Source organism: Cavia porcellus, unplaced genomic scaffold (genome assembly GCF_034190915.1).
Source record: "Cavia porcellus strain 051 isolate PalLab524CR breed Dunkin Hartley unplaced genomic scaffold, mCavPor4.1 scaffold_2, whole genome shotgun sequence".
In the NCBI taxonomy this organism is placed as follows: Eukaryota; Metazoa; Chordata; class Mammalia; order Rodentia; family Caviidae; genus Cavia; species Cavia porcellus.
Window position 1 is genome coordinate 107828670 of NW_026947485.1, and position 16759 is coordinate 107845428.

Genomic DNA, 16759 nt, shown 5'->3' on the forward strand with positions numbered 1-16759 from the left:
CGTCCGCGGCGGGGCGCACCGCAGCGCCCCCGGGCGCGCTGGAAGCCCTGGCGGCGGCGGTTGAGCAAGGAGCCCTTTTCGTGCAGCCAACGGCTGAGCACGGGGACTAGGTTTCCTTTTCCTTAGCGACCCTCAAGGTAGGGCAGTTTAGGCCTTGACCTGGGAATTCAAGCATCTCGGTAAAATCTGAGGGTGTTACAAAGCCCGGGACCGCAAAAGGTTCTGAGTCTCAACAACAGTAAAGAGAAATTACTGAACAAAGCCAGGAAAGAACAGACTTGCAGCCCGGGGCTGGCTCAGGGAAGACCAGGCCTGTGCTCTCCCAGGGAAGACTGTTTTCCCTTATGCACATTTTCCTTTTTTCCTGCTCCTTTTAAGGGATCCCTCTCAGTTCTTTTGGTCTAAACAGTGTATCCAGCCAGTGGTTTGGAAATATTGCACCTTGTTTATTGACTCCTGTAGTGTATGGCATCGGGTGTGTACACGGCGTGTGGTTATAGTTATATATAGATAGATAGTATGTGCACAGTACAGAATATGAAACAGAAAGGAAACCTGGGAACACCTCCGGTGGGCCACCAGGTCTTGGGTTAGCGCAGCGTAGCCTCCCCCACACCCCCGACTTTGAATTTCACTGGGGCTGTTTTTCTTTGCAGAGCCCTTCACTGACAATCCGGAGACCCGGGCTGAAGTCGTCACGGGGGGTGGTGGGGGTAATGAAAATCAACTGTGGTGTGGCGCTCCGGAGCCCCGCGGAGGGGTCCGGGGATCCCTGGAGAGCTTGGGTTTCTCAAGCCGCCAGCCCTATTTTCTTCTTCTTGCCTTTCTTTTCTTTTTTTCTTTTTCGTTTTTGGTCCAGGTTTCCCACCTTTATTTCTTCTTTCTTTTCTTTTTCACTTTTGGTCCGGGTTTCCCACCAACGCTTCGCGGGGACCACAGGAAAGCCGAGGGCAAGAAGCCTTCACACTCCCGGAAAACAAGCGGCAGCCGAGTTCCAGTCTCCTGCCCTCCCCTGGGGTCCCCAGGGCTGGGGCCACCATCCTCTCAGGCGCCTGGTCAGCGTTTCCGACTCAGTAGTCAATCTTGGCAACTGGACCTGGGCATGCCCTTCGTCCCTTCACCCCCTTCCCGGCCTCGAGTGATATGAAATCCAAAGCTCTGGGGAGCAAGACGTGAATTTTTTTTTTTTTTTTAACGAGGCGACCAGGCCGTGGGCTCTGGCCTTTCTCGAGCTGCATCCCGTGGCGCCAAGCTGTCCCTACCAGGCCCGGATGCCCTGCAAGGTGCCCTGTGCACACGCGGCCCCGGCGGCGGCTCCCTGATGCAAGGGCTGCGCGCCGCCGCCGCCGCCCCCGAAGCCTCCCAGGTTGCTCACGTTCACAAAAGACCCGGCTCCCGACGCGCTGCAGGCGGGCTGCATGGCCGAGGCGGCCGCGGAGGACCCCCCGCCTCCGCCAGGGGGGTACGCGCAGCCGTAGCTTCCGCTATAGGCCGCGGCGGCGGCGGCGGCGGCCGCGGCGGCCGCAGCGGCGGCAGAGTTCCCGTAGCCGTAGGCCGGGAAGCTGTTGTAGGAGTAAGCGCCGGCGCCCACACTGTAGGGCGCGCCGTAGGCCTGCGCTCCGGGCGCCACGCACGGTTTGCCGTCCCGCACCAGCACCGGGACCGCCACGCGGCGAGGCGGCGGCGGCGGGGCGTGCGCGCCCAGCTCCAGTGATTTGTCCTGCCGCTGTCTCTTGCACTTGTACCGGCGATTCTGGAACCAGATTTTCACTTGCGTTGACGTGAGTTTCAGGCTGCTGGCGAGGTGCTCGCGCTCGGGCGCGGACAGGTACCGCTGCTGCTTGAACCTGCGCTCCAGCTCAAAGACCTGGGCTTGCGAGAAGAGGACCCGGGGCTTCCGGCGGCTGCGCGGCTTGGGCCTCTCGCCGTCCTCCGCAGCCTTCCCATCTCCAGCTGTCTCTAGGGGCTTCTTCAGCTGGCAGCTTTCTGCGGAAGAAGTAAAACCGTTAGCTCATCCTGGTCTCGCTGTCGTCTCTTTCTTATGGTGGAAGTTCAGAACATTCAGTAGCAAATTTCCGGACTTTTTAGAAAGTTTGTAGCTCCTGATGCCAATGGACCCTGCCATAGCCTGAGAACCCAAAGAACGCCGTCAGAAGGCAGAGACACATTCCACGGGGAGGAGTAGCGAGAGTGCATTTACTAAAATTGAGCATCATCTTTGAGAGAAGAATTTATTCTTATAAAATGTGCGACTTGGCGTGCTAATGGCTGTTTTCGGGACGAAAGCTTGTGACAGCGTAACTACAGTATTTGCAAGCTAATTTGCCTTCTATTCTACCACCAGTCTGTGAAGGTGTGAGGTGTGTTGATATGGCGGGAGACCAGTATTCACAGATTGCACAAATGTCTTCCTATTCGGAAAGGTCTGAGTGTATCGCTTGTGAGTTGCCAGAGAAGTGATATTTTGCTTATAAAAGACGACATGCAAATGTGTGCATGGTAATGTCTGTGTTACCTTAGAGAATAAGTTTGAGTAGTTTTAGACAGTTTTATGTAGATTTTAGGCCTGAGGAGTTAGGAGTTAGCATGATGTACCTTGGCCCCTAGCATATCAAACTTCCTGCTGGGGGATGTAATTCTTTGATTTAGTTCCTTCAGAAACAATTCCTTGGGGCTTTATTAAGTTATTCGGTCTCACTTTCTAATTCACCTCCCCATCCAACGTGGGCAGTCAAGATATTGTACTAAATTGGGCAGATTCTCTATTAGGCCTGCAGCCTGAGACACAAAGCAAAATGATTATGAATTTTCAAAAAAGGCCAGCGCCTCAGGCCTGTGAGTGTTATGGTCATGCAGTGTTCTCAGGCATCCTTCGACCATCCCCTGTGCCGAGTGCCCTATTAGGATGCTGAGCTTCAAGCAGAGAAGGAAATCACACCGCTGCTGCAGTCTCTACCTGCAGCCTGAGGATTTGGACTCTGGAGACACAACCTGCTTTAGCGGCTTTTTTGGAGAAGAGGATTGGCTACCCTGACCTCATAGAAGCTGCTTCACGTTGAAGGAAAAGTGGAAGCACAGTTGAGCTCCTGCCCATTTTGGAGGAACAGCCTTTGATTGGGTGAGGGGCAGCAAAATAGTACAAGATGTTTAAGACCCAGCAGCTGAGCGCGTGGTGTCACTTAATCAGCATCAAGGCAGCAACTTTTCTTTTCTCGGGACTGCAACTTGTCCCTGCTCTGGGGAGAGCAGTTGTCAGAGTCGCCCTGTCTTTCTCCCTGCCCCAGTTCCCTTGCAGGTACCTGCGCTTTGCAGAGCGTTTGTGGAGGAGGGCAGAGGCAGGACCCCAGTCAAAAATTAAAAGGGCGAGTAGCCCATTCTGGCCAAGTTTTGGGAGTGTCTGCTGGTGCTGCCCCACGTTTCAAGTGTAGGGTGCGTTTCCTTCCCCCCTCTACTCACTTTGGCTCCGATCCCTCACGACCTCCTCTTCATGCTGTTTGGGCCCGCTGCATGAGTCTCGCAGGACCGTGTGGACATAGCTCTGGGGACAGAGACCCGAATCTCCGTGGCCATCGGCTGCGGCTAATGAGTTCAAATACGACAGTTTCTCGCCCTCTTCTTCCTCGTCCTCCTCCCCTCCATCAGAAAACTGTGTCCCCTCGGTTGCGGCCAGCATACAAGGCGCCGAGTGGAAAGGGTGCTCCAAGTCCGCTTGCAAGTGGGCGCCGTGGAAGTGCTGCTGCTGTTCCAGATTCAGAATGTCTTTGACTGAGAAAGGGGTGGAGGTGACCGGGCTTGGTAACATCATCGGGGCCACTTAATTGTCCAGTCCAAATACTCAATAAATCCCGGCGGGGGCGGGGAGGCAGTGCGGCTGCTCCAGCTCTCCTCCTGGACTCTGCCGCTGCTGCGGAGTCGGGCTTTTGACAGACGCGGTCCTGCTCCAGTCTAAATCGCCTCCATTGGCCAGGACCCGGGGGTCTGGGTTTTGTTACAGCCACTGCAGGGACTGGGGCCGGGGCCGCAAAGCCTCAGTCCCGGGCCCTTGCGTCACGTCGGGGGCGGGGCCGCGCCCTGGCCTCCTTCCTCATTGGTTCTGGCGCTTGTGGGCCACGCCCCGGCGTCCAACGGGTAGGATGTTGCGCCGCTACCAGAAATAGACAAGGATTTGGACAGGGTTTGGTAAGTGGAGTCGCTGTAGTTCGGGCTGCCCTGACCCAGTGGCCGAACTACCAATATTCCGCTCTACTTGGCTGCACCTTCCAGACCTGGGCCAGTTCAGAGAGGTTTACTATCCACGCACCAAAGTCCGGGAAGAATGCAACTAGAGTGTGGTTTTTCTAGCTGCGGAGGAGGCAGGAAAACTTTTTTTTTTTTTAAGGAAAACTTTCTTGCCGGTCAATACTTGGCGTTGTATCCACAAGGAGGCCGAGAGTTTTTATCTATGGATGAGCGACGTCCATTTCTGCCTTATTGCCCTTGTTCAAGCTGTTCACTCCTTTTGGAATGTCTTTCCCATCTTTGGTCGCCAAGAGTGGCAAGTTGTTCTCCAAGGCTCTGCTCCAAAACCACCTCTTCCAAGGAAGCACTCCCTGATCGCCTAGCCAGAGACCTCTTTCTCACTTTTCAACTTGGCAGCTACTCTTAGCAATGGACAGTCCAATGGCTTATCACCTCCCACCTAGTCTGATAGTTTGATAGTGTCTTCCTGATTGCCCTATTAGACTGTGAGCGCTCTGAGGCCAGGGTCCAGGTTGCATTTGCCCCTGCAGAGGCTGCGCAGAGCAGGTATGTGAAAGATAGGATAATAGAGTTTTTCTTTTTTTTTTTAAATGGAGTTCTTTCTATGCTTTGCTGTTCCACTGCTCTTGTTTGGAATCGTGGCCTAAGGCCTTGGGCATTTCTTATTTCTTCAGTTTCCTAAGCAAAGGAAAGGGCAGTACCCTCTGTGGGATTCTTGTTTTGGTTAAATAAGCCAAAACATATCAGAAATTCAGTACATGGTATTGTGTAAGTTCTCAGGACATGTCAGCTGCAGCCTTTCTGTGTCAGTGGATAATACAATGTGTTGACCACATTAGTGACATGGCTGGGATGCTGCACGCACTGGGCTTTTGAGAGCAGAATCTGTCCTCAGCAGGGAGGTGACCAGTCAGTCATGGCCACCATCTTTTCTGCCTATTGAAATCTGGAGCCTGAGTCTGGGCCTTGATTCTTCGACATGGCCTTTTAATTTCTCTACTCATATACCCTGATCACTTTCTGGAATAATGTGTGGGGTTTCCAAAGATTCTGGAAACTCTGTTGGGAACCACCTTCTTCCTGCCCAGTAGGCATTCACTTGCTGCCAAGATTGTCCAGTGGGTAGCAGCAGGCCCAGCTGTGAGGTTTTAGGTAGCTCTGGCCTTGAAAAATTTAGGAAAGGCTGACGATGGTGTCTGTCATCTAGTTGACTCAAACATCTTTTCCTTTTGCTCTTGGGATGGCAAAATTGTAAGAAATCAGTATCAGCTGGAAGGGGCAAGTGGAAGTCGCAGAATCTCTGGACAGGGCTCCGGGGGAACAGCAGATTCTAGTATGACTGGGGATGAAAGTAGAGAGCTGGCCTGCAGGACCCTGCAACCTGCCAGAGAATTTGGTGCCCAAGGCCCTGGAGAAAAAGAACAGCCTGTTGGGAGGGGGGAGGCGGGGCTCTTCAGGAGAGAGCGGAAATGTTGCGGGACGCAGCCCTTGGGGCCGCCTGGGGAGCTGGGATGCCTCGCGGTCCACGTGCGTCGAGGAGCCGACCCTTAGGGAACTGTAACCTGCTGGCGGTGGGAAAAGACGTCCGTGGACAGGGCCAGCTCCGGGACCGTCTCTCAGCCACAGGGAGGGTCCAATGCCTTTCTGCTTTAAATCCTGAAACTACTGACGCCCCAGGCGGAGGCTGGTGCATCCAAACCAAGCCGGCGTCTGCAGAGGGAAGAATGCGCCTGGTTTTGCAGCGGACCACAAGGCTCGGCGCAAAGATTCAGACAGAGGTGAGGGTGAGTGCGCGGCAGTGCAGAGAGGGGGGACCTTGAGTGTGTGTGCGCCAGTCACCTCCTACCAGAAGGAAGCTGCACTCTAGTCTGAACTCCCTACCCCCACTCTAGGGCAAACTTCTCTGAGAAATGTTTCTGCTCCCTTTGGTCCACAATTTTCTTTGCCTCTTAGGTGACTTCAAGATTTCCACCAAAGGAAAATGACTAATGCTACCGAAACTAGCTTTCTTTCTTTTGCTAGTTCTCAACTGAAGCTGCGTTTCTGCTTGCTGCAGCCTTTCCTTCTGACCATCGCTTCTCTCGTAGGCCTTACCTAAAGCTAGTCCAAGGAACCCGAGGCGTAGAATCCGACCCGGACAAAGCGCTGCTGCAGCCTGACCGCAGTGACACGCCCATACCCCCGCGGCGGCAGCGGGAGCCCACCCAGACTCTGTCTCTGCACACGCAGAAGGTTGTCTTCTTCCCACCCGCAGGCCACGCACCCAAAGCCTCGCGCCCCGCAACCCCGCCCGGGGCCAGACCTGAGCGTTTCTGTATTACGGACCCCGACCAGGTTGCTCCTCCTGAGGCCCCGGGGAACGCAGCCCCGCTGGTTGAATTGCTGTTCTGGCCAAACCAGAGGCCTGTGAGGACTCCGGACTTGGGGAGTCCCGGCGAAGGGGCCTAGCGCGCAGCTTCTGTGCCATATCCTGCTTTTCTCTTCCCACCCCGAAGGCTCGACCAGAGCTGACCCAGTGCACAGGAGATTTCTGTCTGGGGCTTTCTGAGCTAGGTTCCGGTCATCTCCAGCTACTTTCTCCAGACTGCTCAGGTTCCCTTTGCTCTGGTCGCCGGGTTTCCCATAATGGATCCCAGCCTGGCGGGTCGAATGAAGCCGGCCTCCCTCTCCGGCGTAGCAGGCTGAGTCCTCCACGACCGAGGGCCCTGTGTGCCCCCAGCTGCGTGCGGCCGTCGGGGAGGAAAATCAAGTGCGGTACTTGCAGGTCGGCTGTGGCTACCGGGAGTCGCTTATCAGAGTGTGAGATCTGCTTCCAAAGTGTATCTTGTTACTGCAGGGCGTTCTGGGCATTTGCAGTCTCTTGTCTGCAAAGGGGATCTTTGAAATCCTGGAACTATGCTCCACTAATGATAGGTTTTCGTTCCAGATAGTTTAGCTAATTACTGTCAGATAATGTAAATATGGCTGCATCGTGGAAGTATTTGATTTAATTTTAATCGAGTGTATATCATATCACACACTTATAGAACCTCCAATCGGATATTAGATTAAAGATCATGGTTAAATGATGGCAAATTCCACGTTCAGGGAAAATGCTATATAGATACTAAGTAATAAAATCGAACCTTTCTTTCTTTAAAAAAGAGAACATGCTAACCTTTATACATTACTGTGGCCAGGGATATAGCTCAGAGGCACAAGTGCCTGGCTGGCAAGAGTAAGGTCATTTGATTCCTGATATCAAAAAAAAAAAAAAAAAAAAGAAACATTATTGAGTTAGTATGTGAGAATTCTTTGAAAACTGAAGTGCCCTGGTTTTATTCTCTACACAAAACTTGCTTAATTACTGTACGTATAAATACAGGCAGATAATCAATTATTTTAGTTATACATGCCACTGTTTGTCATGTTGTTTAATAGCCATTCAATTATGTAACAAAGGTCACATAGAAGTTGAAACTATTATGGCTTTCTAATCTAAATGTAGCACCACAGTCGAAAATAATTTTTATTAAAACATGAAAAAAAATCCTGCGATAACTCAGCTAGTCAAAACCAGTATCACAGTTCTGGTTTAAAAAAAATTTTTTTTTTAATGGCTATCCTAGAAATTTCATTTTTAATGATATCTTACAAGAAGGATAATGAAAAGGAAAAAGTTTTTCTCTTTAGCAACAAAAATGAATTTTTTATTCATTTATTATTGGTGATAATGGTGTGGGTTTGGTTTTTAGTCAAGATATGTCAGAAAGCTTTTCAGAATTGTTGAGCAAGTTAGAAGCAATAGCGTTTTACTTTAAGAAGGTAGAATGAATTTTCTATTGGGTTTTTAGAAAGCACTAAACTGATCTAATTTCTTGAGAGCATTTGTTTCCCTTTTGAAGTAACTTTGGAAGAGGGATTTTAAAATGCTGTTGTGAACATGTGGTTTGTTTTGTGTGTTGTTTGCATACATGCCACATTTTTCTAGATGTTGTTTAAAACTGAGTTTTCTAAATAAAACACCATTTCTATCCCCTGGAAGAAAATCAGTCCAAATTCAGCAAATTTTGTAGTTTTTGTAAAATACAGGTCCTTGTTAGCAAAGTAACTTTCGATTTCTTAGGGAGAGGACTTTTAACATCCCTCTCCAAAAATTGCAAAGATAAAAGTGTAAATTCAGCTTTCCTCACTGAAACGAGCTCCATTTTGTTAGTAAACATTGGAGTCAGAAGGAGTACCTTTTCCCAACGAAAATCAATTCAATTTTTTGGTCAAATTAAACCACCTAACTGAAGGACACCTGTATGTAGGAATTTATTTGCACTGATTGAGAGTGCAGTGAGCACTTGTAACTTGTAGGGGCTTAAACTGGAATTCTGAATGCATTCCATAACTTTTTTTTCTTTAGAGCGATTTTAACTTCCTGTAGCGAAATGTCAACGTCTATAAACCTTTTAAAATACAACTGTAGATGAGTGGCTGCCATCTTTGGCGAATTAATTCACTTAAACCAGAACAGCTATCTGCGTTGTGCGGCTTGCTGAGCAGTGTTGGAGCGGAGGCGAATCCCTTTCCAAGAAGCAGAGATTTTATGCACATCTTGCTAGCGCTGTGTTTTCGTGGTCTGCTCAGCCCCGCGTCTGCTGGGAACTTCGGCCTCTTGGGTTGTAGAAATCTTTCCTCAAATCTCCCTGGGCTTCAAGTTGTGGCGGATACTCTCAAGCTATTTCAGAATGAAAAAGACTTTTTCACTTGGAAAGAAACGTTTGCCGCAGTCTGGTGATTTAAATAAGGTTTTATTTGCTCCCTTTGCTTCCAGCCTGAAGTCACGGGGTAGGACTCCCAAGGTTGCCCGAGACTTTTGTTCCGCCACTGCCACCGGACAGCCGCCAGCCTAGTCTGCAGGCCTAGCCACACCCTGGCTCCTGCAGTTCCCGGGACCCAACCCTCGGGCGGCTGGCGGTGGTGGGGGCTTTAGGGGTGGAGGGGTGCCGTGAGCTTCTGGCTTTGCTCGGAATCCACAAGGGACCAGACCCCGAGATGACTGAGGCCCCAGATGGGTGCAGAGTGCCAGGATGCCCGGCCACAGGGGTCCGAAGACGCAACGAGCTGGCAGCTCAGGGCCTCTGGACTTTGCATCCCCGCCCTGGAGAGATTCCTAGGAGTCAGGTCTTCGGTCAAGGGTTTGAGGACTCCAAGCTTGGGGACTAAGTGCGGGGTCGTATCTGTGCCGCCTCTAAGTCGGTGCGCGCTCGACTGGGGTCGCGAGTGCGGGACTTTCTTCCCCGAGCGCGCGCTCCTGCTGCGAGGCGGTGGAAGGGCCGGCGAGGGCGGCTCTGCTCTGGCTGCGTCTCTGACCTTGAACCTGCCTCTAGGGTCTCTAACTGCACCACTGCCCCCACCCCACATTCCTGCTCACCTGACCGGAGGAGGGGACCTTCTCACGTCTCGGAGCTGGTCGCTTCCAGAGAGCCGGCAGAGTTTCAGGACTCCAGACTGTATCGCCTTCTTCCCCGCATCTCTTCTCCTTCCCTTCTTGGCCAGAGTTTCTCCTCCCGGGGCCTCTTCCTCTTTCCCAGAGCCCACCTCTTACTCCTGCAGCCTTCCCTTCCCCACTCCCCCTTTCCTCACTCCTCTAACCCCACTTCCTCTAGCCATCACCTTCTCCATCTCCCCAGCTTCCCTTTTTCACTCACTCACTCCTTCTCATCTGTTGATGCCTCACTTTCTCTTACTCTCTTTGATCTTATTTCATTTCCTCCTATCTGAGCTCCTTAGTTCTGGTCCCCAAAGGTGTTTGATATAAAAGAATCCGGGGTTACAAAGGAGGGCTGAATCAGGTGGAGTCAGACTAGTTGAGACCCATATCCTGTCCCCAAATCCAACCCTGTGTGCCCAGAGGCACTTGTGAAAGTTTTGACTGACCCTGGGGCATGCAAAAAGGATGCTACTCTAGCTCTGTCTCCTAAGACTTCTGTCACCTCCCAGCACCACCCTCCCCCCCAAGCTCCACCGAGGGCCCCAGCTGCTCTGTCCTGCTCCAGGTGGCAGGCTTGGCCACCTCCTTGTGGAAATTCCCACTCCAGGCAGACCTCAAGGAGCTTCCATTTCCTTCTATTGTGGCAGTACAGAGCAGACCCGAGGAGAGCTGAGATTGCGCCAGAGGCCCTGGCCCCAGGCATCCCTTCAGAGCAGATGGGGGAATCAGGGGGCACTTTCCTTCCCCCACTGCATCAGGTGAGGCAGACTGGCCTCCCCTTGTTTCCTTCCAGTCCACTTTAGACTGGACGTGGTTTAGCCTTGAGATACCTGCGCCAGGAGGTGTTTTTAGGACTGCCTTGAATACAGGGGTTGAATCTGGGAGAGGACAGTGGAGGCCCCATCTTCTCGGTGTGCGAGGATGGTGGTGGGGGGGGTTAGGAGTGAGCGTTCTGCAGCTGCTTTGGGCCCAACCACAATCTCCTCTTCCTCGCTGTGGATATGGTGCCCATGGTGCTACTGACTCACTGACCCCCCCCCCCAGGAGACAGGCTTCAGGCTTTTTCCACTGAGTTGGGCTTTCCAGGGAAGGTTAGGTAGCTGGTCAATCTCTACGCCCCTCTTTTACCTTTTGCCTGCAGTCATGCCTGAGATTGGAGGCAGCTTTCTCACTCTGGAAATACAGTTTTTCAACAGACGAATGTAGGCCTGCCACATATGCTTCTATGAACTTGTCTTTCTCCTTGAATAAAAAGAAAGATACTTCCTTGTGTGAAGAAGGATGTGTACATGTGGACATGCATGGGGAAGAAGGCACTCAGGATTCCTCATAAATGTAGGCAGCACATCAATACTTTGCACTTTCAGAGCGCCTGGTCATTACAGGAGACTGAGCCAACACTCAGTTTTAATTCTTCTCCCTCCCTTTTCCCCACAGTAATGTGAATCACTGGTAGCCATGTGAGATTTGAAGAGAAATGTTTATATAATCTAAGAGGAAAACTAGCTTCCATGACTATTAGATGTACTATTTCCACATAGGCAATTTATGGGATCCTTACAATTAGTCTTGTGCAAAGTGGCCCCATAAGGACCTGTCTAAGCTGCAGTAAGAGAAGGAGGAATAGATTTTACTGCCAGAGTTGTAATAACTGTGTGTGCTCTTGAAAGTAATAAAACCACATTGAAATATTCAACTCCACATTCTGTGACCTCACCCTGCTTTAGTACAGTAGAGACAGTGGACTATGTGTGTATGTATGTATGTATGTATGTACTGTGTACCACACTGAGTGCACATGTACCTGGGTACATGTGAATGTTTTACACTTCTCACAGCCAGTAAGCCAATAAACATGCATGTGGATGGAAAACACAGACCTCATGAGCACGCATGTGTAAGGGTTGATACCTAAGAGCTCTTCCCACTCTCAGTCCACCCAGGGGGAGCCCATGGAGTAGGGAGGCTGAGTGTAGAGTGGACCCTGGGAGATTCAGCTTTCCTTGAGTCACAGTCACACTTTGTTCCTCTGTTTTGAGGCAAAGCCTGGGTCCTGGAGTCCACTAAATCTTGGTTTGGATTGGAGTTCTTCTGCTATTCTAGTCTTGTGCCCTTGATCCAGTTTTTCACACTCATCAAGCAGCAGGTTTCTTACCTGTAGGAGAAGATAATAATGGTGTGGATTTTATAAACCTGCAGCAAAGACTAAAGAAATAATGAAAGTAGCCCGAGTGGTGGCTCAAGCCTATAATCCCAGCACTCCGGAGGCTAAGGCAGGAGGATCACTACCAGCCTGGGCTACAAAGTGAGTTCAAGGCCAGCCTGAACTACATAGAGATTCTATCTCAAAAAGACAAAAGAAGAAAAAAAAAAACAATGAAAGTAAGCCACTGACAGAATGCTCTGTGGAAAAATGCTAAAAAAAAATATTTTTGTGGTGTTGGCTGGGGGTGGACATGAGAAGTAGTTGTCAGGCAAGGAACTTGCTAAGCAGGAAGCAGGATTCCAGCCCCTTCCCTCACTTTCCCACCTGGCAGAAAAGAGCATTATTTAATTACCAATCACGGTATGCACTTTTTTTCACTTACAGAAATAGTAACAGCTTCCTTTTGGTATCTCACATCTCCTCTGAGTCTCACCCTGAACACTGCCCACCCTCTGTGGCCCCAGAAAACAAATCTGGATCTCCAACTGAGCTTCCAGCTACCACAAATGCATCATTTTCAGCTCCTGTAAACAAATCCCTGAAGTCTCAAGTCATAGTGATTGTGTTTAGATAAAGATCTGGCCAATTAGTGTCTTTACTGGAATGCAAATAAATCAGCTGCCCTGAACCTACCCAGAATGTGGGCATCTGTCTCCCACTATGGCCCTGCTCAGCACTCCTTTGCTCTTTTTCTCCTTTTTTCTTTGGTTGTGGGCAAGAACATCTGGCCTTGGAATCTGTCTGGTTTCTAATTTTTCCAGTAGGCCCCACTGGTTGTGGGGTATTGGACAGCTCTTACCTTCTCTGAGCCTATTTCCTCATTCATTAAGGAGTTCCTTATGACCACCTCTCAGGATTGACAGTGAAAGGTGGTAATGGTAGAAATGATACAGCTGACAACAATGACAATAACTCCACCATCAGTGACTTTATGGATAGCACCAGCTGCTGTTCCCTAGTTTTCCTACAAGCACCACATAGTTCTCCTTCCCCCACCCCCAAGGTAAAGGTGAGACAACTGGTCTACCCACCTCCACAGGGCTGGGAGAATTCATGACTCATAGGTATGAAGATCCTGTAACAGCACCAGGCTGTGACCGTTGCTAGTGTATCTGCTTCCTGCAACAGCTCTCGTCTTTGGTCCTGTTAACATAATCCTGTCACAGAAGAGGCTGTTAAAGTTCCTTGTCTTGCACACTCAGCTTCCTTTCTCTGCCTGTTCCTCTCCCTTTCCTGCACAGCCCGGGCCTGTGACCAGGTTGTGTCCTATTCCCTGCTCAGGCACTTTTCTCTCCGCTTATGCAGATTCCTGCTCGACAGCCCTCCCTGTCTTAAAATCTTTCTGCCAGCGACCAGGCAGCGGTTCACAGCCTCCGAGAAGAATGTGCACTGGCGACAGGATTGCCTGGAAGCTGCCTCGAAAATAAACACTGCAGGGCGATGGGCGGGGTCTCGTGAAGCCCCCTCCCCCTCTTCCCTTCCTCATCAGTACCCCAGAGCTACTGTCTTTCTCCCCACCTCTGTTCTTCGCTGTCTTCAGGACGAGGCTGCTATCTCTCAGCCTTGCCCTCTGAGACGCCTCCTATAGAGTCAATATTAATCAGAACAAAGTATTCCACACACCTGATCTTCCCCAACCGCTACAACATAGGAATACGAGACAAGTGTCATTGCCCTTCATATTTAGGGCCATGGAAATAAAGGCCGCAGAAGTGAAATTATTTGTACGAGGTGATGGAATCTTACGGATTGGTGCAAGGTCTCCAGGACCGTGCTGCGTTCCACACCCAGGGAGAAGGTCTTGCTCCAGCGGAACTCCTAAGACTCCATCTCCATGGGCTCACTTTGCTCCAGTGGAACTCCCAAGACTCCATCTCCATAGCTCCGGCTCCCCGGAAACTTTCCCTGAGTGGGGAGTCCCCGGCCCAGATTCTACCCCGGCAGCCTTACACTGGGAGCTGCATCTGCATTCCCCACGCTGTGCCAGGGCCATCCAGGCCTCTGGCCGTGGCGAGTTGAACAGGTGGATCCCTGGGAATAGGTCATCAGGCTTTCGCAGTAGATTTCCCGACCTCTCCCCCCACGCCCTTGGGAGAAGCGAGAACTCGCCACTGGAAACCGAACACTCAGACATTGGGGCCAGGGTGCTCAGGAACCCGTCTTCAGACTTGGGAACTCCATGCAGGAGTTGGCGCAAGTGACTCTAGAGGCTGGGCACCGTGCACTTCCCGGAGCAGCACTGCGGGTTACACTCGCCATCGAGCAGTTCCTTAACCACTGTGAGTTCTGCTTTTCTGATCCATAGAATTAAAAGTACCTGCCTCGTAGGCTTCCTGACGATTAGAGCTTACCTCAGTGGAGCACTAGGGAGATGCCTGGCACAGTTAACGCTCCACAAATGTCAGCCTATTACCACACTAACCCTGTGATAAGCGGACGCGCTTTCCCTTCCTCCTGTGAGCTCTGGCTCCTGCGGGCGCGGAGGCTGCAGATAGGGCCCGGTGACGCCCGCAGGCAGAAGGTTTTTGCAGAGCCGGGTTATCCTGGGCTGTGTAGCGTTTGGGACCAGCTGTGGCCTCAGGGCGACCTCGGAGTGTGCGTCTGTCTCCAGCCCTCTGAGCACGTCAGGAGCCAGGACCACACTGACGCGCTTGCGGGCATCTTACCTGTGCTGGGTTTAGATTTTGGCCGGGAGAAGAACCTCTGGTTCACCTGACGGATGCGCAGTGTCCACGCTGTGTACACAAACCCCGGCGAAACCTCCAAGTCATCGAACAGTTTGCGCTATTAATGGTTATTTTATTTATATCGTTAGAATTGTCCCCTCTGGTCTGTTTACACCGAAGTCTGGCCATCCTTGCCGCAGTGTTTGGACAGGGGATTACGCTAATGGATAGCAGGCTGGGAGGGGAGAGAGAAAGCTGCTGGAAACGGGGCTCGGGACTTCAGAGCGGGTGGGCCTGGGGAAGGGGCAGCAGGCCCCTCCCAGGCTCGACCTCTGACCTTAGAAGGGAAGGAAACGTGTCTGTCCTCGATAGGAAGCTGGGTGGGAGCTAAAGGTGGCTGCTCTGGGATTTTAGGTCTCTAAGGTTGATTCCAAAGTAGAGGTTGTGTAGTTTGGGTGTACACATGTCAACAAGTAAACAAGACCCTGGGCTAGCAGGATGATGGCTGCTCTGATTTTCTCCTGAAGGTGGGGACAGGTTTAATGTTGGGCCTCCAAATCTAGATACCACCAGCCCAGAACGCCTAGCTGCTGCAGGTGACAGCCATCCCTTGGATGTGCTGAGCGGTTTGCAGCCCTCTAAGCTGGGGAGGTTCTGAGGCTCCTTGTCTCAGATGTGCACTGTACATCTGGAGCTGTATGCCCTGGAGCAAAATGTGGTTTGTACACCCCCTGACATAATGAAAAAGCTAGCAAAGGGCACTGGCGACTGGGACCAACAGAGGTTTGCAGGATTTTGGTAGCCTTCAGTTTGAAGGGCTAGTCCTGGACTTCCTGGCTCAGGAGCCAAACATCTTTGCTAGGAGGCCAGCGACTGGTGCATAAAAACAGCTATCATTTGCTTAGCATTTACTATGTGCCAGACATATATTTCCAAAAATCCTAGAAGCTCGTTTACAGAAGAGGAAAACCCAAGGCATTAGGGATTTGGGAAACATCTCATCCCTAGTAAGTAGCAGAATCAGGACTGGAACAATGCAATAATTTGTCTAAAGGACTAGGGCAGGGGTAATAAGTGTTTTGGGTTGAGATCACTTGGTTGGGATCCAGACACCAGCTATATAGACCCTCTCCATCTCCCTCTCCCTCAAAGAATGTACATGGACACATACATTTCTATGTCAGCAATTATGCCTTCTAGGGTCGTCCACAGACCTCTGGTTAATACACAATTTTGACTTTACAGGTTTCAGAAATGACATTTGATTTCATCTGTTAATTCTGAACACAGACTAGGAAGACAGTGCTTTGCATATCCATTTTACAACTAGATTCTTGAAGTTCAGGGAGGTAAGGTCGTTTGCTGGAGATCACATAGCTCATAATTGTGGAGGTAGACTCTCCGGTGTTTGAATGCCAGTGCACTGCTGCTCCAGTGTCCACAGATCCTGATGTTTTCCCTTTCTTTCCTTCTGGCTCTCTCGCCCCTTCTGATGGAGGATGTGGGATAGCCCTTAGGAGGACCTAGATGTTTCTAGGAGAACTCCAGGAGGTGCTCTGCTTGTGGGGGACACGGCGCTAGGCCCAGGTTGCCCTGTGTTCTGAGCACCGCCCTGCCAGGACACACACTCTGGTAAACCGTTTATCTAAAGACAACTTCTGTTTCTCGTTGGCTGTCTGGAGTTGCCCTGCAGCCAGCAATGAAAAATGCGTCTTTCCCGAGGCTCTGGTGCTGGTGATTTATGTGGGAACTGTCCTCACCCGTGAGGTCTGGGCTACTCACCCTGGCCTGAGGGTGGAGGGAGGGGGCCTGCCTGGAAGGGAACCTCGTGCCCGCCCTTCCAGCACCCTCTTTTATGGTGCCCCCTTTCACTTCTACCCCCAGAACATTTCACAGCTCCCCCAGGAAGCTGAGCGCTTTATCGCAGTCAAGTAAACACCATTATCCTAGGTCCATTAACACGAGACTTGAACATTGTAAATAGACTTCGAGAGGGAGATGAGTAGCCCCTGAACTCCCTTGTAAAACGGTGAAGGTTCTCTAAGATTTATGGCTGCTGATTGGCCCCCCAACCTTCTAAGAAATCCCAGTCTTAGCCGAGGACAGAAGGTGAGGCATTCCCCCAGCCTAGAAATCCCCCAGCGGTGTTGGAACTGCTAGGGTAGTGAGGCCTCAGGAGCCTCTGGC

At 51.1% G+C, this 16759-nt stretch overlaps 1 protein-coding gene and 1 long non-coding RNA gene across 2 annotated transcripts; both read right to left on the bottom strand.

The window, feature by feature from the left end:
• Positions 1-425: 425 nt before the first annotated feature.
• Positions 426-3969, bottom strand: Nkx2-3 (NK2 homeobox 3). Its single transcript, XM_003479786.2, has 2 exons — positions 3457-3969; positions 426-1986 (listed from the first exon to the last, which is right to left on the bottom strand). Exons 1-2 carry the CDS (start codon positions 3803-3805, stop codon positions 1259-1261), a joined length of 1077 nt encoding a protein of 358 aa, XP_003479834.1. The 5' UTR covers positions 3806-3969; the 3' UTR covers positions 426-1258.
• A 7514-nt stretch (positions 3970-11483) lies between these two features.
• Positions 11484-15475, bottom strand: LOC134475249 (uncharacterized). The gene is made up of 3 exons (XR_010046297.1): positions 14573-15475; positions 12938-13063; positions 11484-11855 (listed from the first exon to the last, which is right to left on the bottom strand). It is a non-coding gene; the product is annotated as an uncharacterized LOC134475249 (long non-coding RNA).
• Between the last annotated feature and the right edge of the window lie 1284 nt (positions 15476-16759).

Excerpts from the sequence above, each read along its gene's own strand:
- Nkx2-3 (XM_003479786.2), bottom strand. The coding sequence starts at position 3,805 with ATGATGTTACCAAGCCCGGTCACCTCCACCCCTTTCTCAGTCAAAGAC. Across the intron at positions 1,987-3,456 it reads CGTGAGGGATCGGAGCCAAA|AAAGCTGCCAGCTGAAGAAG; the intron begins GTGAGTAGAGGG and ends CTTCTTCCGCAG.